At 43.8% G+C, this 26,953-nt stretch overlaps 1 protein-coding gene, 1 long non-coding RNA gene and 1 pseudogene across 2 annotated transcripts; 2 read left to right on the top strand and 1 right to left on the bottom strand.

Annotated features, from left to right (window-relative positions):
• Positions 1 to 1,998: 1,998 nt before the first annotated feature.
• Positions 1,999 to 2,634, top strand: LOC103640059 (uncharacterized; annotated as a pseudogene).
• Positions 2,635 to 8,103: 5,469 nt separating this feature from the next.
• Positions 8,104 to 11,394, top strand: LOC109942301 (uncharacterized). The gene is made up of 5 exons (XR_002265025.3): positions 8,104 to 9,065; positions 9,189 to 9,930; positions 10,027 to 10,274; positions 10,369 to 10,587; positions 10,691 to 11,394. It is a non-coding gene; the product is annotated as an uncharacterized lncRNA (long non-coding RNA).
• A 4,587-nt stretch (positions 11,395 to 15,981) lies between these two features.
• Positions 15,982 to 24,653, bottom strand: LOC118473456 (uncharacterized). The gene is made up of 2 exons (XM_035962836.1): positions 24,615 to 24,653; positions 15,982 to 16,572 (listed from the first exon to the last, which is right to left on the bottom strand). Exons 1-2 carry the CDS (start codon positions 24,651 to 24,653, stop codon positions 16,087 to 16,089), a joined length of 525 nt encoding a protein of 174 aa, XP_035818729.1. The 3' UTR covers positions 15,982 to 16,086.
• Between the last annotated feature and the right edge of the window lie 2,300 nt (positions 24,654 to 26,953).

Genomic DNA, 26,953 nt, shown 5'->3' with positions numbered 1-26,953 from the left:
ATAAGTATGACATGTATAAACAGAGGATGAAGCTTATGAAACATAGGAAAACAACATAAACAATTATATGACATTATTAATTCAATTATATTATATCATCATGGAAAGATAGAAACAATATTGAATTACAAAAGTACCTTCGGCTTGACAGAAGGCAAAAAGTGTAATAGTGACGCAAAGGCAAGTATCAGTCAGCGTGAACAGTATGGGGGTACTGTTCACCTATTTATAGGCACGGGACACAGCCCATGTAAAATTACATTAAGGCCCTTTACATGTCTAAATAGCCTTTTCCCTTTTAAGTCGGTTCCCCTTTTCTGTCATTATGCCGAAGCTCCCTTGCATGTAGCTTCGGCGCTGCGTCAACCTTCGTATTGTTCATGCTCTTCACACCGTGTGATTCTGATCCGAGACAGAAGGTGCATGTTCACATATTACACTCGGAAAACATTGTTAAATTATGTTTTTGAGGACCTTCAGAAGACGAAGGCCCCCAACATTACTATTTGCACTAGTTGTAGAGATATTAATGTTGATGCTATTCATGATCACCTAGCTTTAATTAAACAACAAAATGATCACATAGCTCAACTTAGTGCTAAGATTAATGAGCATGACTTAGAAAATGAAAAATTTAAATTTGCTAGAAGCATGCTCTATAGTGGGAGACGCCCTGGCATTAAGGATGGCATTGGCTTCCAACAGGGAGACAATGTCAAGCTTAATGCCCCTAAGAAATTGTCCAACTTTGTTAAGGGCAAAGCTCCCATGGTTCAGGATAACGAGGGTTACATTTTATACCTTGCCGGTTATCTCGAACATAAAATTAGGAGAATTCATTCTAGGAAGTCTCACTCTGGCTCTCATCATGCTTTTATGTATAAGAGTGAGGCATCTAGTTCTAGGCAATCCACTCATGTTAAATTGCCTAAGAAGAAAACTCCTATTGCATCAAATGAGCCTATTATTTCATTTAAGACTTTTGATGCTTCATATGTTTTAACTAACAAATCAGGCAAAGTAGTTGCCAAATATGTTGGGGCCAAACACAAGGGTTCAAAGACTTGTGTTTGGGTACCCAAGGTGCTTGTTTCTAATGTGAAAGGACCCAAGACCGTTTGGGTACCTAAGAACAAGGCCTAAACTTGTTTTGTAGGTTTATGCATCCGGGGCTCGAGTTGGATCATCGATAGCGGGTGCACAAACCACATGACTGGGGAGAAAAGAATGTTCTCCTACGAGAAAAACCACACTACAAGAAATTTGTCCTTTTATGACAAAATACCTAATGACAAGGTCAGTTATCATCATATAATGTCACATAATATGATGGAATTTTTTGAGTCGTCATAATTTCATGAGGCCATGAAGATTTTACGACTATAGTGTTTTTGTTGTCACATAAGGGTACGAAGATTCGTCATATGTTGTCAGGCGTCAGGAGTCAGTAGACGATTTTACTTTTATGACGCTTAGATGTGCCTTTATGTGATGATTTGGCGGCGTCACTTTATGTTTTTTTCCAAAAAAGGACTGTACCCCTTTCTGTTGACCGCATTCACTTTCCCATCTCCCCCACACCACCGAAGACGGAAGCGAGCGTAGGGCGGCCTCTGGCAGTGCGGAGGACAGCGAGCGGTGGGCGAGCGTCGTGAGGCTGGTGGCGTCTGGGCTGTGCACGACCGGCGTTGAGCAGGCTCCGGGCATAGCTGGCTCCCCGTCTCCCCAAGTGACGGCGCGGTAGCCTAGGCGGAGGCAACGCGAGCTCCGCTGCCAGGCCACCCGGAGGAGCACGGATCTCCAGTGACCGCCGCGACTAAATCAGGTTGGTAGGTGGCGTGCTCCTACTCCCCACTTGCTCATGGTGGGCACTGGTGCCATCAATCCCCTCCTTGTCCCCTTGGATTTGGTTGGCAGCGGCGCCCTCATCCCCTCCCTGTTCATCTTTCAATTGGAATCACAGTTGCTAATCATTCTCATGTGCATCAATAAGGGGTCATGTCACAGGCCTGGTCATCAACTGCGCGCTCTCGGCGGCGAAGCACAGCTAGGGATGTCGTAGAACCCAGGCCACTTGTTGTTGTTGCTGCAGGAACTGTGCCCATTGGCGTCGATCTGGAGGCGCCGATCGATGATGTGACCGGGTTGCCGTTGATAATGTGCCCAGATTGCAAGGATGTGAGGGTGTTTGCTGCTAATACCACGTACTCCAATAACGTTGGAAAGAGATTTTTCAAGTGTCCTAGGAAGAACCGTAGAAATGTCAGTGAAGTGGTTGAATAATTTGCATTGCCCAAATTTCATTCTTGTTTGCAGTGGTTGACTTTGCTGAAATTTGGATGCAGGGGACATGTGATAGGTTTTGGTTCGAGGAAGAATATTTGGTGTTCCTTCAAGATAATGGATATCTACCGTCAGCATCCTCCACCATTGCAGCAGGTTCGACAACCAAGGTTCCTGAGCTCGTGGGAAAAAATTGTCAGCTTAGAGCAAAATCTGAACAAGGTGACGGAAATGGTTAGCAAGAACAGAGATGGCATGGGAATCTTGATTTGTCTTGTGTGTGGATGTGTGAATGTAATAGTACTCCTGGTGTTTGCCATCTTCTTGGTTGTAGCTTTTGTGTTGAAGTAGGCAAAGTTGATGATGTACTGGCTTTTGTGTTGAAGTTGTAGTACTATTGAAGAACAAGTTGTATTGAACCTGTTGTGGTGGATGTATGTGTACTTCGTAGGAAATATGGGCCTTCGTGCTCTTGGACATCTCTTGTGTAATCTGTGTCTTTGTGATGTATGTTGGAAATAAAGATATCTATTGCTTATGATGGTTTACTTGTGTGCGATGAAATTTTTGGGGCTTGCATGTTTCTTCCAGCCTATACATTTTGTGACAGATTCTATACATTCCATGACAGAAGCTGGGCATTCCATGACGATGAAATTTTGGACTATATGTATATACAACATCATGTGAATCAATTCTGGGCACTGTAACTTGCATCATACATCTAGTATGCACTGAAAACAGAGTCATTGCATATAAGGTCTTACAAATTTAGAATTCAGATACAAATGTAGTAGCATAATTGAAATACACAATAGAATCACTAATAGAAAAAGTTCATGGTTCACAAGTATCTACAAATGCAAAGGTTAGTCATCATCACCGTCTTCTCCTGAAGTATTGCCTTCTTCTGGACTATGGTACTGAAGGTAGGTGTCATCTTCATCTTCTTCATCGCCGTGTGTGTTATCACCTTGAGTTGTATGTTTCTGTCGACGGATGTTTTCAACGAGGTTTCTACTAATAGGGCTGCCTGGTTCATTATCCATGTGCAACAAATCCAAATCAGGATGAATGTCTCCCACTACACCATCTCTCAATGAAGTATGCTCCTCTTGGTATGCCTCTTGACATCTCATCTGTACTTGTTCATGGATCGGTTCATTTGTGTCAGTCTCTTCAACAGCAAATATATGTCGGTGGCCAAATTCTTGTACCACTTGCCAACATGCACCTAACTTTGTATCTTCCAAGAAAAATACTTGTGAAGCATCTATGGCTATAATGAAAGGATCATTTTTATACCATCGACCTTGGTTGTTTATGCTCTTCAAATAACCATCATCTTTCATTTGGTATGTCCTTCCCTCTAGATTGTACCATTCACACCGTAATAAGATAACAGTTCTACGCCCTTTGTTGTTCTTACTGTAACTCAACTCAATAATGTCTGTGATTGTCCCATAGAAGTCAATTGTGTCATCACCGTGAGTACCTGCACTTTTGATGGTGGAGTTTTGTGTATTCCTATGTTCGTCACGAGCTAGAGTGTGGAACCGTACCCCATTGATTATACAGGTTGTGTATGAACGTACTCTCCGATCCGGCCGACATGCTAGTGAGTACAAGTCTTCATCAACATGTGTTGTGCCTTCATATTTCAATCTAGTAATCTGCAGGATGAAAACATATAGAATTAATGAGTTTCAAAATGTAGTGTATCATAAATTATTTAGTCATGTTGTAGAAGTTGCACACACATGATTCTCGAACCATGCAGCGAATTGTGTTGACATCATTTTTTCAACATCATTGACCTCTTGTTGTTCTAATTGTGCCCTGTACATGCTGTAAAGGATGAAGATAATTAGGTTTTTGTGACACAAGTATTGGATAAAGTTGGCTGCAATTGCATTAGAGCAATTACTTATTCTTTGTATTCATCAACCTCTTCACAGTTATGTAGTAAAACCAAACCATAGAGTCATAGTCTTTATCTTCATAATGAAGTTTTGAAGCACCCAAGAGGTCAATACCATGACCAAAAATAGAGTAACCATTGGGTGAGATGTCTCCATCCAAGTTTCTTTCTGGCCTAGTGAACCTATTAATGATGTCACTGAAGTATGTTGAGCATTGGGGCATACACTCATAGGCAGTGTATGCCTCTGCAATAGATCCTTCAGGTCTTGCTTTATTGCAGATGAAACGCTTAAAGGTGCCCAATCTTCTCTCAATGGGATACATCCATCCATACTACACCGGTCCTCTAAGGAGTGCCTCATCAGGTAAGTGTAATGCTAGGTGAACCATAACATCGAAGAATGCAGGAGGATAAATTTTCTCTATCTTGCAAAGGATAAGCACAATATCTTCCTTCATCTATTGTAGTGCATCAACCTTTAGAGTTTTTGAGCAAAGTTGTCTAAAAAACCTACCCAATTCAACAAATACTTCATATACATCTTTTCTCACCAAACCACGAAGGCCAGCTGGTAAAATACGTTGCAGTAGTATATGATAGTCATGTGTTTTTAGCCCATGCATTGATCCTCCTCCCTCCATATTAACACATCTTGATATATTGGAGGCATATCCATCTGGAAACTTAACATTGCTCACAAATTGCAAGAACTTCTTCTTTGCTTCTGGTGTTAGAACGTAACAAGCTTTCGGCTTTGAGGATGCATTACCACTGTCATCTAGCAAATGAAGCTCTTTTCTTATACCTCTTTCTTCCAAATCTACTCTAGCAGCAATTGTGTCCTTTGTCTTGTTTGGAATATTGAGTAGAGTTGACAAAATATTTTCACATATGTTTTTCTCTATATGCATAACATCAAGGTTGTATTGTAGCTTCAATTTTGACAAATATGGCAAATCATACAAGCTAACCTTCAGATGCCATACTGGTTCTCCATCACGGCGTCGTTTTCTTGATCTCGGCTTATCTGGATTCTTGCTAGGAACATAGCAAACTTCATCCAATATTGCCATAACCTCATCTGCACTAAATTTCCTTGGTGGTTCTCTATTTTCATGGTGGCCATTGAAAGATCTATTTTTCCTCCAAGCATGGTCGCTTGGGAGGAACCGTCTATGTCCTATGAATCCAATTTTGTTTGTCAGACATTCAGAGCATGGATTCTCATCACAGTGCACACATGCGAAGTAACCCTTAGTGGTTCTGCCTGACATGATACCTAATGCAGGATAGTCATTGATTCCCCATAGAATCGCTGCATGCAGGCTGAAGTCTTTGCCTTCATATGCATCATAAGTAGAGACACCATTCCAAAGAGTCATCATGTATGCTATCAAAGGTTGCATGAACACATGGAAATCTTTGCCCGGTGATTTTTTGCCTGGAATTAGTAAAGAAAGCATGTAATTGGGTTGGTCTATACACATCCAAGGTGGAAAATTGTATGGAACCACTATCACTGGCCATATGCTATATGAATTGGTCATCTGACCAAATGGGTTAAATCCATCAGTTGCAATGGCTAACCTCAAACTGCGGGGATCATCTGCAAAAGACTTGAAACTATCATCAAATTCTTTCCAAGCTTCTCCATCAGCAGGATGTCTCATTTCATTCTCAACCGGTACCCTCTTTTCCTTGTGCCATCTTGCATAATGTGTCCGCTGCTTTGAGATAAAGAGCCTTTGGAGGCGTGGAATTACTGGAAAGTAACGGAGGACCTTGTGAGGCACTTTCTTTCTGCCCTCCTTGTTCACTTTCCATCTTGTGTACCCACAAATTGGGCAATGGTCATCATCTTCATGATCTTTCCAAAATAGAGCACAGTCATACTTGCACACATGAATAGATTCATAACCAAAACCAAGCTTCCGAAGTAGAGATTTCAGTTCATTATAGGACTTAGGGAGGCCAGTCACATTCTTCAAAGATGACGAAAGCAACTCAAGGATTGCATCGATCCTAGAATTTGGTATCCAATTGTACACTTTTATATGCAGTAGTTTAATAATGAAACTTAGCCTAGACTCCTCGGTGCAACCTGGATAAAGTTCACGCTTTGCCTCTTCCATGATTTGCTGATATAAGTTGCCACCGACACCATGGCTTGCTGCGGTGTACAGATCTTGAATCAAACCTTGAACTCCCCGTTCACTATCATCTAAAATGACATCTTTAGCTTGTCCTTCATCATCAAGTGGAGCCTGGTCATTTTGGTCCCATGACATATATTCATAACCAATAGCGAGTGTGCCATCATCATCTTCTTGAACATTAATATCTCCCTCTCCATGGTAAACCCACCTTGTATAGCACCTAGAAATACCATTGATTTCGATATCCTCCTGTACCTCATCTTGACTTTTTTCTATATGGTTCAGGCATTTTCTACATGGACACTTGATTTTCTCATGTGCACTAAATCTAATTTTGACATGTCCCATGAATTGTTCAACACCAAGCATATATGGTTCACTAAATGGCACACTGTTGTATACCCAGCTTCTGTCCATCTCATCCTGGAGAAACATACGTGACAAAATTTTAGAAATCGAGATGGATAGAAATCGACAAAACACTTTTGACAGCTTGCTTACCTAAAACAATGGCCACGCCGAGGCTTCAGCTCTGACCACCGGTAGTTGTCGAGGGAGCAAATCCTGCTAGCAGCTAATCTTGCTGGCTAGGCTACAGCTGGGGTGCTTGTCGAGGGAGCAGATTGCCGGAGGTGGCGTGCATGGCGAGGCTGCAGGTGGAGGAGGGGGAGGGCGGCTACGGACAAAGCAAACCGAGGGAGCACGACAGGTGGAGGAGGGGGAGGGCGGCTACGGACAAAGCTGTGGTCGGCGACAAGGGAGCGCGACGGGTACCCGGTGAGGCAGTAGCTGTGGGGCCGGCGTCGTCGCTTCTGCAGGGCCGGCGTTGTTGCTTCTGCAGGGGCGGGTACCCGGTGAGGCAGTAGCTGGGTGGCCGATGTCTTTCAATCAACATTTTCCTTTTATTAATTCATGTCAAAATATTGTAACTAGTTTTTCTCCCACATACTTTCTCCAAATGTGATGATTTTTTTTCTAAAATCCTGATATATCCATGTATTGCATTTATATGCGTTGTATTCCATTGTAAAAAAATTGAACAAGTCAAAGTGGAATTTTTAAAAAATTGCAACTTTGAAGCACATTTGGAACCTCAAATGGGTTCAACCAAAAAAGTCATGAATACAAAGTTTGTACAAATAATCAAGATCTACATTCTTTATATAGATCAGTTTTTCATCTGATGAAGTGATGGTAACTTTGTTCTCAAATCTTACTCATCTCACTCATAGTTTCATATACTATTAGTGAGATGAGTAAGATTTGAGAACAAAGTTACCATCACTTCATCGGATCAAAAAATGACCTAAATAAAAAATGTAGATATTAGTAAGTGCAACAACTTCTATGTTTTTGATTTTTTCATTTGAACTTACTAAGTACCCCAAATTTGTGCCTGAAGTTCGAATATTTTTAAATTCAAAAATCAAACTCTCGAAACAAAGTCAATTGAGAAAATGAGCAAAACCAAAATGGTATATCTTGATGAGTGTAACAACTTCTATTCTTAGTGTTTTTTCATTTGAAATCATGTAGTACCCCAAAAATATGTTTCAATTCCAAATAGTACTAATTCTATCACTTACATACGACCCCTCCTGTCAGGACCCAAGATGGCCAGCTCTAGTTTCTCCCACCGACACATCTTGCCCACCGAGCCAGACGAAAATAGGACACTTCGGCCTCAACACGACTCCCGCCCAAGATGACCAAAATTCCCCTCCTACCTTATCCTCTCGGCTGCTCACCACCGCAGACAAGTCCAGTCCTCTCCCTCCCCTCAACCTAGCGCCGCCACTCACGCCCACCACGCCGCCGCACCGCCGCTGGTGAATGGATCCGTCCATCCCGTACACCGGCCTTGGCCTCTTCCTCCCTCCCCTCAACCTAGCTCCACCACTCGCGCCCACCACACCGCCGCACCACCGCTGGTGAACGGATTCGTCCATCCCGTACACCAGCCATGTCCTCCTGCTCACTCTCCTCGACCTAGCTCCGCCACTCGCACCCACCACGCTGGCACACCCCGCTGCCGGAGAACAATCCAGCCACTGGAGCCGAAGATCCACGGGCCGGACATCAACGAGCCGGCATCCCAAACCTCCACGGATACGCCTCCGCATAGGGAGTCCTGCTTAGCTCCGCAGATCCGTGCAGGCCGCGACGAAGGCTGCCTCACCGACCACCACCAAGGCTACCTCGCCGATAGACGCAGGCCCGCAGCCCCGACCTCTTCTACTGGCATCAGGAATCTGGTATTGTACCATGTGGTTTACTGGTAGTGCATCTCGTTCTAGCATTTATATATGTGTTCTTTCTAGCGTGTTTGTAGTTTTGTCTTCTTTCTACCATTAACCAAAATACTGATGCGTTAGTTGTTCCTTCAACTCATGTACAGAAATTGGATTTAGTTTCTGCTCTTTCTACGTTTCTCTGTAATAAGTAATAGAAGAAATGGAAAAAACCAAGTATGAGGTGGCAAGGGACGAGACTATAAAGCATGTTCAACAAGTTTTTTAATTCTTTGGGCATTCATGTCTTAGCACAGACTATTAGAGATGTTATTTCACCAAAAAAAGAAAGAGGGAAGAGGAAAGGCTATAGATTCTGACAATGATTACGATCCATGCTCTGACATTGAAAACCAATCTGACACTGATGATGACTATGATGATGACCACAATAATGAGGTCAATACTGAGGTGAGATGCATTGCTAACCAAATTTACATGGTCATGGCCTGCCTATTTCATACATATACTCCATTGTACCTAATAAAACATATACTTCTTTCATATACTCACCTACATTTTTCCTCTTGATAGGCGACACAGATGGTTCTAGGAACTCGCCCTCACCAAAAGAAGCAAAACGCAGGAACAATGCCAGCTGCCAACCACCAGCCACCACGCACACCAGTCAGATTGACAAGGCAAAGTGCAGCCATGCCTTCGCCTGGAGGACACCCGCCACCTAAGCCAAGACATCTCTTGCCTCCTAAGACCACTTCGAAAGCCACCCCTAAAAGAAATGTCATTTCCAGTAGTACCCAACAACAGGTCCAGGCCAGTACAACCACTACTGAGACCACTGAAACTACAAACCCAATGTCTTTTCCTCCAAAAATGACCAGGTCCACTCAAGCAATGTCTTCACGAGTTCCAAACACAATGCCTAGACCTACTAGATACACAAGGACTAAAGGAACCATGTCTACGCCTGGTGGACACACCATGCATAGTCCTCCTAGATTCACTAGGGCTAGTGCAGCCATGTCTTCTCCTGGTGCAAACCCTCACCATAGTCCTCCTAGATTCACTAGGGCTAGTGCAGCCATGTCTTCTCCTAGTGCAAACCCTCACCATAGTACTCCTGCAGCCACTGCTATCGTATCTTAGCAACCTACTCCCACAACTAGTGTTAACAAAATAGTTCCTACAGACAACTCACCAGGTGGGCACAGCTCTAGGCAAAGCAATGCCATCAATGAGTCAGCTGAGCAATTTGATGCTGCTACTTGAGAGGGTAATCCGAATGAAGGAGAACCAGTTGGTGACTTAGTTCCAGGTAAACAATAAATGTTCCAAGCATTGGTTTGTTCATTTAATATCTACATTTGTTACTTGTATAATAACACAATTTTATTATTATTTGCCAATGTAGCGCCCAAAAAGAATGTCCACAAGAAAACCATGGGTCATGGCTCAGAGAAGATGCTTAATAGGGGAAACCGGTTGGCTATCCACGTGGCTGAAGGGAAGAAAAGACCGGAGGTCCCACTTCAAGCAGCGAAGCTGGCATCAGAAACTGGTGTTGCCCTTAGAGACAACCTACCTATCTACAAATCTTGGAAGCTTTATGACAATGCCGTGGGGCAGGCAGAAGTAGGAAAAGTGCTTGACAAAGTCGCTGTGAGACAACTATTTAACTCCTCATATAATTTTTAGCATTAATCTACTCCCATGTGATATAACTATTTCTAATAAATTGTTTGTGTGGTTTTAGTCAAGGTTGGATGTCAATGTTAAGAATGAGGGACCAAGCAAAGATGCATGCATAAATATCATAAAGAGGGGAGTGAGGCAGACGAGGTATAACCTGAAAAGGAAGTACTTCGATGAGTCACTGACAAAAGAACAGTTGTTGGCCATGCAACCTCCACCTAAAATGAAGAAAGAGGATTGGACTGGGCTGGTAGAGTATTGGTGTGACCCAAAGAATCAGGTCAATAACTACATTTTCTGCTTTTGTTACTATGCAATGCAAAATAATATGTAATGCAAACTGTGCATGTGAATGAAAAATATGTATTGCATTTGTGCTATAGGAAAAATCTGCTAAGAACAAAGCAAACCGAGGCAACGTGCAGCTTCACCAAAGGACTGGAGCTAGGTCCTATATAGACCATCGTTACAGCCTGGTATGTATACTATGTATTTTCTAAAACTAGCTTCAAAGATGGGAAATATGTAGCATAATAATTACCATGTGCTACTGAAATGTAAAGTTACCATGTGCTCCAATTACTTCTGAGATGAGCTAATAAGTCATGAAATGAATAAGTGCAATATCTCTTTGGTTTGAAGGACTTACATTTTGGAGTGTTATTGACTATTCATTTCATCAGATGTGAGGTTTATGCCAATAGGAAAGGTGTGATATGTCATGAAATGAATAAGTGCAATAGGAAAGCTTTGATATGCCAATAGGAAACCCGTGTTGGTCTGTGGGGACAATATATGATTCTAGAGAGCTGCCAGGAGTAAGTACCGTTGGTACAGGAATTTGACGGGGTGTTACAAGTGGTATCACAGCCGACCCTCGAGGTTTCATAGGTGTGTGTGGGCTCAGGAGTTCGGGTATATGGAGCATGGCACATGTGGGCCAGGAGTGGTCACATGGCATGGCATATGATGACACTAGACACAAAGACGTGGCTAAGATGGGAGGTTCCTAGATTGGGGTTGATCGACGAGGATGTCGGTCTTTTAAAGGGGTGGATTGTGATATTCTGGCCCCTAGGATGGTGATCCTGGCCCAAGGCTTAATAGAATAAATAGAGTATCCATATCAACAAGGTGCATCTTCTATTTCGGAAGCCTATCTTGAAAGAACCTCCAAGTTAAGCGTGCTTGGCTTGGAGCAATTTGGGATGGCTGATCGACCAAGAAGTTTTCTCGGGTGCGGATGAGTGAGGACAAAGTGCGCATAAAAGACTTGTGTTGGTCTATGGAGACGATATATGATCCTAGAGAGTTTCCAGGAGTAAGTACAGTCGGTCCATGGATTGGACGGGATGTTACAAGTGGTATGAGAGTCGACCCTTAAGGTTTCACGGGTGTGTGTGGGCTAGGGGATTCACCATGGTGCATGGCGCATGTGGGCCTAGAGTGGTCACATGGCATGGCATATGACAACACTAGACACATAGACGTGGCTAAGAGGGAGATTCCTGGATCGGGGTTGACCGACGAGGTCGTCTGTCTTCTAAGGGGGTGGATTGTGATATCCTGGCCCCTGAGATGGTGATATCCTGGCCCAAGGCTTAAAAGAATTAATAGAGTATCCATACCAACAAGGTTCTTCTTTTTTGGAAGCCTATCTGAAAGGGAAATGTGCCCTTGGGCCATTTCTAAATATTTTGGTGATTGAGTGCCAACGCAAGTGCTTTTGTGTTGATCTATGCAATGTGGTGGACAAAGTGCAAATCATGTCAAAAGGTATGTTTCTCAGACTTAGTACATTGTTTTAGGGACTAATGTATTGTGTCTAAGTGCTGAAAACAGGAAAAGAACAATTGGAAATGTCTTGGCTCGAGCAGCCAAGACTTTGCTCAGTCTGGGAGCACCGGACTGTCTGGTGGTGCACCAGACAGTGTCCGGTGCGCCAGGCTGGCTCAGGCGAACTGGCCGCTCTCGGGAAGAAATAAACGGCGTACGACTATAATTCTCCGGACTGTCCGGTGTGCACCGCACTGTCCGGTGAGCCAACGGTCGGCCGGGCCAACGGTCGGCCGCGCGATCCGCGCGAGACACGTGGCCGAGCCAACGGTCGGGAGGGGGCACCGGACTGTCCGGTGTGCACCAGACAGTGTCCGGTGCGCCAACGGTTCCCAGGCGCCAACGGTCGGCTTCGCCAAATAAGGAAGGAGATCCACACCGGACAGTGTCCGGTGGTGCACCGGACTGTCTGGTGCGCCAGGCGACAGAAGGCAAGAATTGCCTTCCCGGATTGCTCTCAACGGCTCCTAGCTGCCTTAGGGCTATAAAAGGTACCCCTAGGCGCATGAAGGAGAATACCAAGCATTCCTTGAGCACTCTTGATCACTCACACTCCATTCTTGCGCACTTGTTCGACATTCTAGTGATTTGAGCTCCGTTCTAGTGTGCTAGTCTTTTGAGCTTAAGTCTGGGTCTTGTGTGTGCGTATTTGCTGTGATCTTTGTGTCTTGTGTGAGTTGCTAATCCCTCCCTTACTCCGTGCTTCTCTGTGAACTTCAAGTGTAAGGGCGAGAGACTCCAAGTTGTGGAGATTCCTCGCAAACGGGATTAAGAAAAGCAAAGCAAAACACCATGGTATTCAAGTGGGTCTTTAGACCGCTTGAGAGGGGTTGATTGCAACCCTCGTCCGTTGGGACGCCACAACGTGGAGTAGGCAAGTGTTGGTCTTGGCCGAACCACGGGATAAACCACTATGCCATCTCTGTGATTGATCTCTTGTGGTTATTGTGTTTTGTTGAGACTCCTCTCTAGCCACTTGGCGATTATTGTGCTAACACTTAACCAAGTTTTTGTGGCTTAAGATTCAAGTTTTATAGGATCACCTATTCACCCCCCCTCTAGGTGCTCTCAATTGGTATCAGAGTCGTTCTCTTCAATAAGGGACTAATCGCCCGAAGAGATGGATTGTAACACCCCACTGATCCCACACAATGGATGATACCAAAAAAACCTTTCTACAAAACTTATGCAACACATAGAGAAAGAAAGTATTGCAAAATCCGGCAGCACCTCCCTTGAAAGTAGCATAACAAGGGAAGCATATAGTTTATACAGGATATAAAAGAAAGATAATTGACATAGTATAATCAAAATGCAACGGTAGAAAAGAACATTCATGACCAGACAAAAGATAGACATCTCAGCCCACCAAACTAAACAGTTCAACTACCATGAAAGATTAGAATGTAATAATTCCCTAGACTTGACTCTTCCTGTTTAACATCATTATTAATCAGTTATTCCTTTATTTAAAAGTGTGGTGGCCGTGCTGCTACATCCCTTCCTTCCCAAAGCAAAGATCAGGTGCCTGCATCAGACAATGCAAGAGTGAGATGACACATCTCAGCAAGTAAAAAAACAAACAACAGTTGGACAATGCAAGCCAACCGTGCATAAGCAACCACATGGTTCCCAACTTCTTCCTTAAATATTGATTTGCAGCAAGTAAGCAAGTAATCAATTACTCAATGCCAAGATGAATTACAAAGTAAAGATCCACCTTATCCACATCACCAAAATAGGTTCCACACTTCACCCATGAATGCACATGGCTACAGATGCAACATGACTTCTGCCTTCATACCTCTAAGGATATGAAGCTGCATCATACCCCTTCTCGGGAAACATATGATGCTCATTGTACCGGTACGGTCGGACCATAAGATCGCGACGAAACTTCAATGCAATGGATGATGAATGCATTATGCATGTCAACAACATGAGTTCTTCCCAAATAAAATGTGCTAGACATATACTTCCACCCATTTCACATCAATAACCACATGGGTAACATGATCAAACCACACCCTCCACATGTATAATCAATAAAGCATGAATAATTTCCAACGATGGTACCCAATTAGGAATATGGATACGAACACAAATAGCACAACCATAATCAAGTATAAGACTCTTCAATCAAAAGACGAAATAACCATCACTGTTTTACTTGCCTTTACCGAAGTTCGGGCAAAATCCCTAAGAACGATCCGGAAGTCCACCACCTGTTTTTGACACCCAACTTAGTGCACCAAATTCTCATGAAAAAAAACTCAAAGACAACACCGCACCTACGCGCAATCTCAAACCCCGCCGCGGTAACAATTCTCCCCTCACTAACCAAACTGCAGCGGCGCTGCTTAACAATTCCATAACTTAAAATTTAGGACAGCAGTGATGATAAACAAAAACTTCAGAGACAACTACATAAAATTCCCCACAAGTTTTGTATACAACTCATGATTGAATTCTAACATCTACTTACCTCTAAACGGTCCTCAAAATAAACCCTGCAATCTGTTTTTTTCTGATTTGAGCAGCGACATACGCGGATTCAAACAGCGATAACTTTTAAAATATAATTCCGATTTGAGCGCATAAGTACTTGTTGGAAAGATAAGAAAAAGCCCTACATGATTCTCATACTGATTAACACTAATTACTCCCGAAACATCCCCAGAAACTACTAACCCTGCTGCTGTTCATCACTCTGAAAAATCTGTTTTCTGGACAGCCACATACCCGGATTCAAACGATGATAACTTTTAATTTATAACTCCAAATTGAGCGCATAAATACTCGTTGGAAAGATAAAACAAAGTTCTACAAGATTCTCATACTGATTAACACTAATTGCTCCCGAAAAATCCCCAGAAACTGCTAACACTACTGCTGTTCATCACTCTGAAAAATCTGTTTTCTGGACAGCCACATACCCGGATTCAAACGATGATAACTTTTAATTTATAACTCCAAATTGAGCGCATAAATACTCGTTGGAAAGATAAAACAAAGTTCTACAAGATTCTCATACTGATTAACACTAATTGCTCCCGAAAAATCCCCAGAAACTGCTAACACTACTGCTGTTCATCACTCTGAAAAATCTGTTTTCTGGACAGCCACATACCCGGATTCAAACGATGATAACTTTTAATTTATAACTCCAAATTGAGCGCATAAATACTCGTTGGAAAGATAAAACAAAGTTCTACAAGATTCCCAAATTGATCCCCATTAAATCTTCACGAAAAAAAACCTAAAAACTGCTGGAACTACCGCTGTTCATCCACCACGCAAAATTCTGGACAGCCCCCCTCTATCTAATCGCAAACGCAACATCTAATCAATTGAATCGCAGCGCAAATGAACAAGGGATGAACACAAAAGAAAAATCACCTTGGGTTCTCCCCTTTTCCTTCCTCCCTTCTTCCTTCCACCAAAACGATTGGAGATTCGCACCAAAAGACGATGATCCGAGCGACACGGAGTAGCACCTAGGGAGGAGGGGATTGGGGGGGGCGGCTAGGGTTTTGGTGGCTGCAACAATGGAGGGAGGAGGAGGTGGGCAGGGGGGGCGGCGGCCAAGGGGAAAGGAGGAGTGGGGGGCGGCTGCACATGGGGGGGTAGTTAGGAGGGTGGCGGCTAGGGTTTGGGAGGGCTAATGGGTCGAAACACCAATTGCGGCCCAACTAACCCACGCGACAGCTCCCGACCGCAACGCAAACGTCAAACCAAATAAATTCTACTGCCCTAGTTGCGAATGTTGTTCACAAAATTCCAAATCCCCAAAACAACAACTGGATGAGGGAAAAAAAACAAAAAGAACAACCCCCAACTTCTCTTCTTTGCAAACCGGGTATCACATTCTACCCCTCTTAAAAAGAATTCGACCTCGAATTCTGACGCTTCTAACGGAATGACACAAGAAAAGATTAGCGAATCAACAACACTTACCCGCAACGAAAAGTTCCGGGTACTTCTGCCGCATCAACTCCTCAAGTTCCCACGTAGCCTCGCGCTCTGACTGATTAGACCATAAGACCTTGACATACTTAATTGATCTCTTCCTCAACACACGCTCTGAGAATTCCAATATACGCACCGGACGGCACTCCAGAGTCAGATCCTGCTGCACCGCAATTGGTTCCACCTCAATCTGATGGTCCGGTTCCCGCAAGAACTTCCTCAACATAGAGACATGAAAAACCGGGTGTACCCCTGCCATGGAATCCGGCAGCAGCAAGCGATAAGCCAGGCTGCCCACTCGGGCCAAGATAGTGAACGGTCCAATGTATCTTGGGCTGAGCTTCCCAGAGACACCGAACCGAACAACTCCCTTAGTGGGTGATACCCTGAGAAGGACTTGGTCACCCACAGCAAATTCCAGATCCCGCCTCCTCACATCAGCATAACTCTTCTGACGACTCTGAGCTGCCAAAATATTCTGACGAATTTCCCGAACCTTTTCAGAAGTTTGCTGAACCCAATCAGGACCAACCAGGGATCTCTCTCCCAAAGTCTCCCAGCACAGAGGAGAGATACACCGCCTGCCATACAAAGCCTCAAATGGTGCCATCTTGATGCTAGCTTGGTAGCTGTTGTTATACGCAAACTCTGCCAGAGCAAGATGATCCTCCCAGCTACCCTTCCATGACAGAACACAAGCACGCAACATATCCTCCAAGGTTTGGATTGTTCGCTCTGACTGACCATCCGTCTGAGGGTGAAAAGCGACACTAAGCGAAAGCTTGGTGCCCAATGCACTATGGAGACTCTCCCAGAATTTGGATACAAATTTGGAGTCTCGATCAGAAACAATAGACTTAGGTACCCCGTGAAGCCTGACTACTTCCTTCATATACAAGGGAACCAAATCTGAAGCTGAATTCGTGGTCTTCATGGGAATAAAATGCGCAGACTTAGTCAAGCGATCCACTACCACCCAAATAGCATCCCTGCCACGAGGGGAACGAGGTTGACCCACCACAAAATCCATGGTGATATGCTCCCATTTCCACTCTGGAATTTCCAATGGCTTCAGCAAACCTGCAGGCCGCTTATGTTCGGCCTTCACGCGCTGACATACTTCACAGGCGGCCACATACTTAGAAATGGCAACCTTCATCCGCTTCCACCAGAAGTTTTGCTTCAAATCTCGGTACATTTTGGTTTCACCAGGATGGACGGTGTAAGGCGTTTTATGAGCTTCTCGCAGGATATCCAGCTTCACCTCTGATTTCTCAGGCACACAAAGACGGCCCCTGAAACGAACCAAATCATTCTCATCAATGGTGAACTCCCGCGGTTTACCATCACCAACCCTCCTTCGGGCTTCCTGCAAAAGACGATCCTGCTGCTGAGCCGCACGCACTCTCTCCATAAGAGAGGATTGAATAAGCATCTGAGTCTCCTCGCTAGCAGTGCCGACATAACACAAAGCGATCCCCAAACGGTCCAGATCAGCGATCAACGACAAGGCCACCTTTGGAACCCCGGACCTGCTAAGGGCATCCGCCACCACATTAGCCTTCCCCGGGTGATAATGAATGGACAAATCATAATCTTTAATCAATTCTAGCCACCGACGCTGCCTCAAATTTAGCTCCTTCTGAGTAAAAATATACTTGAGACTTTTGTGATCAGTGAAAATGTCACAAGCCTCGCCATAAAGGTAATGCCTCCACGACTTTAGAGCAAAAACCACCGCAGCCAATTCCAGATCATGAGTTGGATAATTCCCCTCATGCTTCCTCAACTGCCTTGAGCCATAAGCAATCACCCTGCCTTCCTGCATCAGCACACAGCCAAGACCAATACGCGAAGTGTTGGGTCTACGCTTCGGCGCCGAAGGTCTTATATAGAGAAGCGATCCTCGGATGAAGCTGTTTGTATAAGATAGCCGAAGGTTCCTCTTCGTAAAGCTTCGGCATTGCAAACCGACTTAAAGATAGAATGACCTTTTAGTCCATAAAGGTCTGAGTCAATGTTGTAAGTTCTTATAAGGGGCATGCTTGTAATTCCTCACAGGCTGCGTCCTGTGCCTATAAATAGTGAACAGTATTCCGTTACTGTTCACGCATTCTGGCATTTGCAATCGCATCTTTCGGAATACAACCTTTGTCAAGGCATAGGTATCATTGTATTTAATGATTCTACATATTAATGAATATAAAATGATACATCAGTGATTCATTCATCCATTTTATACCTTTTATTTTACATTACTTTATAATGCTTATTGAAAGTTTATTACGAAGGTTCAACCTCGTAACAATACTCTCATTAACCTTCGTCCAAGAAGCATTATTCCTTTGAGGATAATAGGTCTTGGACGAAGGACAGTTTCATTTAACATTTTATGTTGCCTTGTTCTTAATTCATAGCATTTGAGAACGAGTCCCCAACATTGGCGCCCACCTCCGGTGAACTCACTTCCACTTTTTGAGCTGATGGCTTCGTTCAACGACCAAGCTGGAGCTGCTTCGGACTCGAAGCTGGTGCTCCCGATCACAGGTGGCTCGTCCTCAGAGCCAGCTAACAAGAAGCAGAAAAAAGAAGCACAGAGAAGGGTACAGCATGTTGGGGTGCAAGGACCCTTCATCAAGTCGAGATGGTCTCACATTCCTATTACCTTCTCCCAAGAGGACCTTCAGCTCAAAGATTACCCACACAACGATGCCATGGTTATCTCTTGTGTTATCAAAGGATTTCTGGTCCACAATGTCTTGGTTGACACAGGCAGTGCAGCTGACATAATATTTGCTAAAGCCTTCAGACAAATGCAAGAGCCAGAAGATAAGATTCATGATGCTACACATCCTCTCTGTGGCTTCGGAGGAAGACAGATTGTAGCACTGGGCAAGATCACCATGTCAGTGACCTTCGGATTCATCAACAACACTAGAACTGAGCAAGTTGTGTTTGACATTGTTGACATGGAATATCCTTACAATGCAATTATTGGTCGTGGTACTCTTAATGCCTTCGAAGCAATCCTTCATCCTGCTTATCTTTGCATGAAGATACCTTCGGATCAGGGACCCATTGCTATCCATGGAAGTCAGGAAGCCGCAAGAAGGGCCGAAGGTAACTGGACTGACTCAAAAGCAATCCATAATATAGATGGAGCCGAAGCTTGTGAACAGTACAAATTCAGAAGGGAGAAAGCAGCTTCAGCAGATCAGCCGAAGCCCATGCTCTTATGTGGGGACATAGCAGAGCAGAAGGTGCTGTTAGGCTCTCAACTATCCGAAGAGCAGGAAAAAACCTTGATAAAGTTTTTGTTCAATAACAAAGATGTTTTTGCATGGTCAGCCAATGATCTATGCGGAGTTAATAGGGATGTTATTGAGCACTCGCTCAATGTCGATCCATCCTTCAGACCCAGAAAGCAAAGGCTTCGGAAAATGTCAGATGATAAGGCCGAAGGTGCTCGCAACGAAGTCAAAAGACTCCTCAGTGCAGGAGTTATTAGAGAAGTGAAGTACCCAGAATGGCTGGCTAACACTGTTATGGTAAAAAAGGCCAATGGCAAGTGGCGAATGTGCATCGATTTTACAGATCTTAACAAGGCTTGTCCGAAGGATGAATTCCCACTACCAAGGATAGATTCTTTAGTTGATGCAGCAGCTTCGTCAGAGCTCATGAGTCTGTTAGACTGTTATTCAGGCTATCACCAAATTTGGATGAAGAAGGAAGATGAGCCGAAGACTAGCTTCATCACTCCAAGTGGCACATATTGCTATCTTCGGATGCCTGAGGGGCTCAAAAACGCTGGAGGAAGTTTCAGTCGAATGACTGCGAAGGTTCTTCAATCTCAAATAGGCAGAAATGTGTTAACTTATGTTGATGACATCATTGTCAAAAGCACGAAGCAGGAGAATCATATTGCTGATCTGCAAGAGACCTTCGGCAGTTTCAGGCAAGCTGGCTTAAAGTTAAATCCAGAAAAATGTGTCTTCGGAGTGAAGAAGGGGAAATTTCTTGGATGCTTGGTTTCAACAAAGGGAATTGAAGCCAATCCAAGTAAAATTGAAGCTATACTTCGGATGGAGCCACCAACTACAAAGAAGGGGGCTCAAAGATTGACAGGAAGGTTGGCATCTCTCAATAGATTCATATCCAGATCAGCAGAGAGAAATTTACCATTCTTCGAAGTGCTGAAGTCGGCCGAAGTCTTTCAATGGGGACCAATCCAGCAGAAGGCTTTCGAAGAACTGAAACAGTATTTGATAGATCTAACAACATTGACTCCACCAATGCCAGGGGCTCCTTTGTTATTATATGTGGCAGCTTCGCACTCAGCGGTAAGTGCAGCGCTGGTCCAGGAGAAGCTTGATGGTCAAGTCAAGAAGCAGGCCCCAATATATTTTGTATCCGAGGTTCTTAGTTTGTCAAAGAAAAATTATACAGAGCTGGAGAAGGTATTGTATGCTGTCTTGATGGCCTCCAGGAAGCTTCGACACTATTTCCAAGCTTACAACATAATTGTTCCTTCATCACAACCTCTGAAGGATATTATGAGGAATCGAGAAGCTACTGGAAGGATCGGAAAATGGGCTGCAGAGCTCAATGAATTTTGTATTGAATATGTTCATAGATCTTCGATTCAGTCACAGGCGCTGGCAGACTTCATTGCTGATTGGACGCCAGGGACTCAGGAGGAGGAAACGAATAAAGACAACGAAGCCTGGACAGTGTTTTGTGATGGATCTTGGGGAACCTTCGGAGCAGGAGCGGCTGCTGTGTTGGTTTCACCTTCCAAAGTCAAAATTTGTTATGCGGCAAAGCTTGATTTTAATTGCACAAATAACATTGCTGAGTACGAAGCATTGGTTCTAGGTCTTCGGAAGTTAAAAGCAATGGGAATCAGAAGGGCCGTACTTAAAACTGATTCCCAGGTTGTTTCGGGTCATATTGACAAAAGTTGTAAGGCTAAGGATCCGAAGCTTGAAAAATATCTGGATATGGTTCGAAGAGTCGAAGCTTCCTTCGAAGGGTTTTCTGTCAAGAATATCCCTCGAGGACAAAATGAGCATGCTGATCTGCTAGCTAAGTCAGCAGCACAGGGGCTGCCTTTACCTTCGGATGTGTTCTTCGAAACAATAAAAGCACCTTCGGTTGAACTTCTTGAAAGAGCAGTTCTTAATATATCTCCTGTTTTTAGCGAAGATTGGAGAACCGAGATCATCTCTTACCTTCAGGGTAAATTTCTTTCAGATGACGAAGCTTATAACAAGAGGATAGAGGCAAGAGCTCGTCCATATGTCATGATAGAAGGGGAGTTGTACAAACATGGAGTTTGTGCTCCGCTGCTCAAATGTTTATCCAGAACCGAAGGTATAGAGTTAATGAAAGAAATACATGCAGGCCTGTGTGGATCTCACATCGGATCTAGGCCGTTACTTGGAAAAGTTTTCCGTCAAGGGTTTTACTGGCCGAAGGCAGCTTCGGATGCAGCAGAATTGGTTCAAAAGTGCGAAGGTTGTCAGAAATGTGCAAGAGATCAAAAACAACCTTCGTCCTTAACACAGCTCATACAACCCACTTGGCCATTGCAAAGGTGGGGCCTTGACTTGTTAGGTCCGTTACCACCGGCCCAAGGGAACCTGAGGTATGTTGTAGTAGCTGTGGAATATTTTTCTAAATGGATCGAGGCGAAGCCTTTAGCCACAATAACTTCGGCTACTGTCCAAAAGTTTTTCTGGCAAAATATTGTTTGTCGTTTCGGGGTGCCAAAGGCTATCACTGTGGACAATGGAACACAGTTTGACTCCGAAGCTTTCAGGGATTTCTGTGACCAAATTGGTACGAAGATCCATTTTGCATCAGTTAGGCACCCGGAGTCAAATGGACTCGTTGAAAGAGCCAACGGCATTATAATGACAGGAATAATGAAGTTAATCTTCAATCAACCCAGAGGAAAATGGCCAGATCAGTTAATCAAAGTGGTGTGGAGCCACAACACGACAACATCAAGGTCTACAGGCTTCACTCCATTCAAGTTGTTATTCGGTGACGAAGCAATAACTCCAGAGGAAGCTAAAACCGGATCAATAAGGATAGTAGCTTCGGCAGAATCAGATTCCGAAGCTGCTTATTCTATAGAAAAAGATGCTTTAGAAGGGATCAGACTGCAAGCCGTGGAGAATATCAATAAATATCAAGCTGAAACAGTTAAATGGCGGGATAGAAAGGTTCGGCTAAAAAATATTGGGCCAGGGCACTTGGTGCTTCGGAGGGTGGCCAACCCAGAAACAGTGGGCAAGTTGCAGTTGAAATGGGATGGACCTTTCTTAGTAGCATCTTCGTCAAGACCCGGTTCATACAGATTGAAGGATATGGACGGCAACGACATTCCTAGATCTTGGAATGCGGATGAGCTTCGGCGGTATTATGTGTAACTTGATGTAATTTTTGTTTTTTCCTTTTTCATGGCACCCTTTTCCTTTCTAAAGGGGGAGAAAGGTTTTTAATGGGGCCATCACATGTAATTTTCTTTTTTAGTTCTATAAGAGCAAAATCCCCCAAGAAATGTAAATGTAAAAGCTGAGAATGCACCATCGAGTGCCAAAAAAGAAAAAAAAAGAAAGAAGCTCCAAAGACGTTCCTAAGGGAATGCAGAGCTTACAGCGAAAAGTCAACGCTGATTCCGCCAAAAGTAAAGGCGAAGAAGCTCCAAAGACGTTCCTAAGGGAATGCAGAGCTTACAGCGAAAAGTCAACGCTGATTCCGCCAAAAGTAAAGGCAAAGAAGCTCCAAAGTCGTTCCTAAGGGAATGCAGAGCTGAGGTGTGATTGTTTTTAAGAAAATAATGGCTATAAATATGGCTTCGGACACGTGTTTGGTCATTCATTTGCACATCACATTACATCATAGCATTTGCATTCATAATCATTCATCTAGGCATATGTAGGATAATCATCTTCATCGCATAAAATGGTTGCTTCGGCAAGAAGAGAAAAAAGAAAGGGAAAAATTTCTATGAAGAAGAGCTTCGGAGAAAAGGAAAATGTTGTTTTCTATGCTTCGTTGCGTACGAAAAGAAGGGAAGGTGTTTTTTCGCCTTCGGCTCAAAAAAGGAAAATTTCGTCCACATCAAAGCATTTCTCATACATCAGTGAAAGGTTAAGGATATATTACAAGGTATGAACAGCATACATTAAAAACAAGTTTTTGTTTACATTTACAAAAGTTATCTCAAAAGTTTTTCAAGTACTGTCTGCAGTCTATTATCTAAATCTCCAAGGAGCTTCGGCTTCGGTGTTATTTTTGATCATCAGCTTCGGCTTCGTCATCCTACATGAATAAGGTCGTTGGAAGTCAGAATCAAGTTTACAGGAAAAGGTAAGCACAAGGTATGATTTCTTACTGGATCAAGGTGGCTACGAGCTTCGTCTCCAGCTTTCTCTCGACCACCTTTTGTCCATATCATTTTTACAAACCGATTCGAGATGCTTCGGGCGAGATCAGGGATGTCATCCAGGATTGATGGTGACAAAGTAAAATTTGGCCTATTGACAATTTTCCCATGATCACAGCCAGCCTTCATGAAGGCTGCAGCAGTCCCTCGAGAAGCCACCCAGGCACAGAAGTCACCATGCCCAGCTATGACTTCGTCGAGCTCGTCAATCTCCCCCTCAATATGTTCAAAGGTTTTTGGTAGATCTTCAGCTGAGGGGGTAAATTTTTCGCTCCTAGCTCCAACTGAATGAAAAATCTTTCTTAGTCGTTGAATGCACTTGTTGCTAAATTCTAGACATTTTTCTTGAAGATTTGTCAGTAGTTTTCTCAAATCCGAATTTTGCTGAGCTTCGGCTTCAAGTTTTGCATTGAGATCTTGTTTTTCTTGTTCGAACTGCTCAGACTGGCGGAGAAGCTTCGTGTTCAGTTCTGATATTTTTGCTTCAGCTTCCGCCAGTAAACCTTCGGCTGCCTGGAGTTCGAAGTTCTTTTTCTCGAAAGCATCTGATTGCTCCTTTATTTTGTTTTCCAAATTTCCAATTATAACTTCATGCTTTTTATCTTCAAGATCTTGCTGCATTTGCAAGGCTTTGCTCAGTAGCATACTCTACACAAACACAACCTTCGTCAGACATGTTTTTATTAGAAGCAATAAAAGCTAAGGGACAAGTCATTTACCTTGAAGTTGGAGTAAAACAAACTACCAACGACATGTTGTCGTCGGTAGCGGATGATATTTGCTTCTAGCTTCGGGAATCCAATACTCTTGGACAGAGTACTGATGACTTTGGCCCCTGTTTGGTCCCGAATACACTCTAATTTCTCGTCATCAACGCCTCCGAAGAGGAGTGCCCCAGGTTTGTATCCACAGGATTGGGCATACTCTTTAAGCTCTTCTATTTCAGCTTTTGTTAGATGTTCTCCAACTAAGTTTTGGAACGCGAAGGCTTCGTTTTCTGAAGCTTCGTCAGCAATTTCTTTTCCTTTCTTTGACGCTACGGTCACAGTCTCTCCGGCAGCAGTAGCAGCTTCTTCTGCAGCCATGTCTAGCAGCATTTGGTCAATATGTTCAATTGTGCTCTCTAAATTCAAATCTTCAGCTGAGGTAACTTCGGCGGCTGCGGCCTCCGAAGGTGCAATTTCAATATCTGCTCCCTCTGCAGCTGCTCGTGTTTTTTGGGCCGAAGCTCTTGGCGGCGTTTTGTCAATTACCTCTGTCACGGTAATGATTCTTTGTTTCCTTGCCTTGATTGTTTTCCTTGATTTCTCGGGCTCCTTGTCCTTCTGAAAAAACTTTGTCAGTTGAGGACCCAGCGGACTTAGCTTCGCAGGTAAGGATTCAGTCATTACCTTCAGAATTTCCTCAACAACAGCAGCAGAAGGCGATGCGGGGGTTTCTTCTGCTTCGGATATTTGTCGCTTCGGAGAAGAAGCTTTCCTTTTCTTTTGAATTTTCTTCTTTATTGGCTCTTTTTCACCTTCATCTAAGGATTCAGTTGCCCTTTTCCTTTTTTGGCCCCCGGCACCTTTGTTCAGATCTTCGTAGTCTGGGTATTCGAAGCCCAAGGCGTCCAACACTCGATTCAGCCTTCGTTTTGGGCGAGTGCCGAAGGCTGCGGTCATCAATTGATCTTCTTTTTTGGAATAATTACCAAGTATTTCATTACACATTGCTTCAATCGTATCTAGCCACTCTTGGCAAGGTGCTTTAAAGTACTTTTTAAACTTGAAATAGTAAGGTAAACGTACGAGTTCACCTTCTTTCTTTTCCCCCTGTAGCTTCGGCATTTCCCATTCTCTCAAACTGGGAAAAACTTTGAATGCTAAAAACTCTTGAACCAGGTCCCTTGTGCTGACATGATCTGCAATGATTCTGAATTCACTCATTGCTTGTTGTGTTGGACCTTCGGGTGTCATATTGCAGCGAGGTCGGGTTTCTCCGAAGATTAATTCCAGCGGGCTTTGTACAAGCTTTTCTTTGTCCTCATCAACCTTGACATAGAACCACTCCGATTTCCAGCCCGCTGCCCACTTGCTTCGGTAGCTAATTACAGGGAACTTTGTAGTTTTCCGATAGGCAAAGTTATAGCAACCAAAATTATCGTGTAATCCATCTTTTCTAGCCTTTGTTTGATAATGTAGCTCGTGAACCCGGCAGAAGCTGTCTGCAAATGGTTCCACTGCTTGGCTTCGGAGTGCCCAGATGTAAACAATAAGCCTAACGATAGCGTTAGGGGTCTGCTGATGAAAATAGATACCGAACCTCTTCAGTACTTCTCCAATAATCCCATGTAGGGGGAACCTTAATCCAGCCTTTAGAAAACTTTTAAAAATGACAACCTCATCCTTCTCTGGCTTCGGGGTAGTCTCTTCTCCACCGAAGCGCAACAACTTCTTTTGATTTTCAGTAAAAAAGCCCGCTTTTACCATCTTGGACAAATCAGCCTTCGAAACAGTAGATTTCCCGAAGTCCAAGTGGCTCGGCTTGCTTGGCATGGCAATGCGGTAATCATCTTCGGAATCAGTTTCCTCAACATCTTCTTCCTCTGCTTCAGCGATTGCTTGTTCTGCTTGTTTTGCATCATCATGAGGGATCTTTTCTGAAGTCACTAAACCCGATCGTTGCATGGCTTCGGAGATGGGAAGCGTCTCCGAAGCTTCCGTTTCGTCCCCCTCACGTTCAACCCTGGCGGTGGAGCGGACTCTGGCCATTTAACTATGAACTTGTGAAACTTTAATACTTTTCTCCTCCGAAGCAGGTTTCAAGATGGAGCTTCGTTTGATTCCGACAGACAAGCTTCGGCGGTGGTTAAAAATTTTGGCAGCAAAACAGTGCAAATAGCAGTAAATGCTGTGGTAACTTCACACCTACTCGTCTGTTTATATAGTGCCGCAGGTAAGAAGGCGAAGCGCCAGAAGTTTTACACCAGGCGGACACCCGCTCACACTCGCTGTACGGTGGACCGCAGAGACCGAACAGTAACTCTGCAAGGTGGGGCCGCTACGCACAGGGAAATTGAATCGTTTCTCGACAACGAGCTCAGGGAAGGTGTTTTTGAGACCTTCGGCGCTCCGAAGTTTAAGAAACTTTTTTCACGGATCAAGCTCGTTACGAAAAACGATCTAGCACCGCGAAAGGGGCTACTGTTGGGTCTACGCTTCGGCGCCGAAGGTCTTATATAGAGAAGCGATCCTCGGATGAAGCTGTTTGTATAAGATAGCCGAAGGTTCCTCTTCGTAAAGCTTCGGCATTGCAAACCGACTTAAAGATAGAATGACCTTTTAGTCCATAAAGGTCTGAGTCAATGTTGTAAGTTCTTATAAGGGGCATGCTTGTAATTCCT

This window comes from Zea mays, chromosome 9 (genome assembly GCF_902167145.1).
Source record: "Zea mays cultivar B73 chromosome 9, Zm-B73-REFERENCE-NAM-5.0, whole genome shotgun sequence".
Classification (NCBI taxonomy): domain Eukaryota; kingdom Viridiplantae; phylum Streptophyta; class Magnoliopsida; order Poales; family Poaceae; genus Zea; species Zea mays.
The sequence above is the reverse complement of the archived record's forward strand: the minus strand, read 5'-3'. Positions and strand labels throughout refer to the sequence as shown.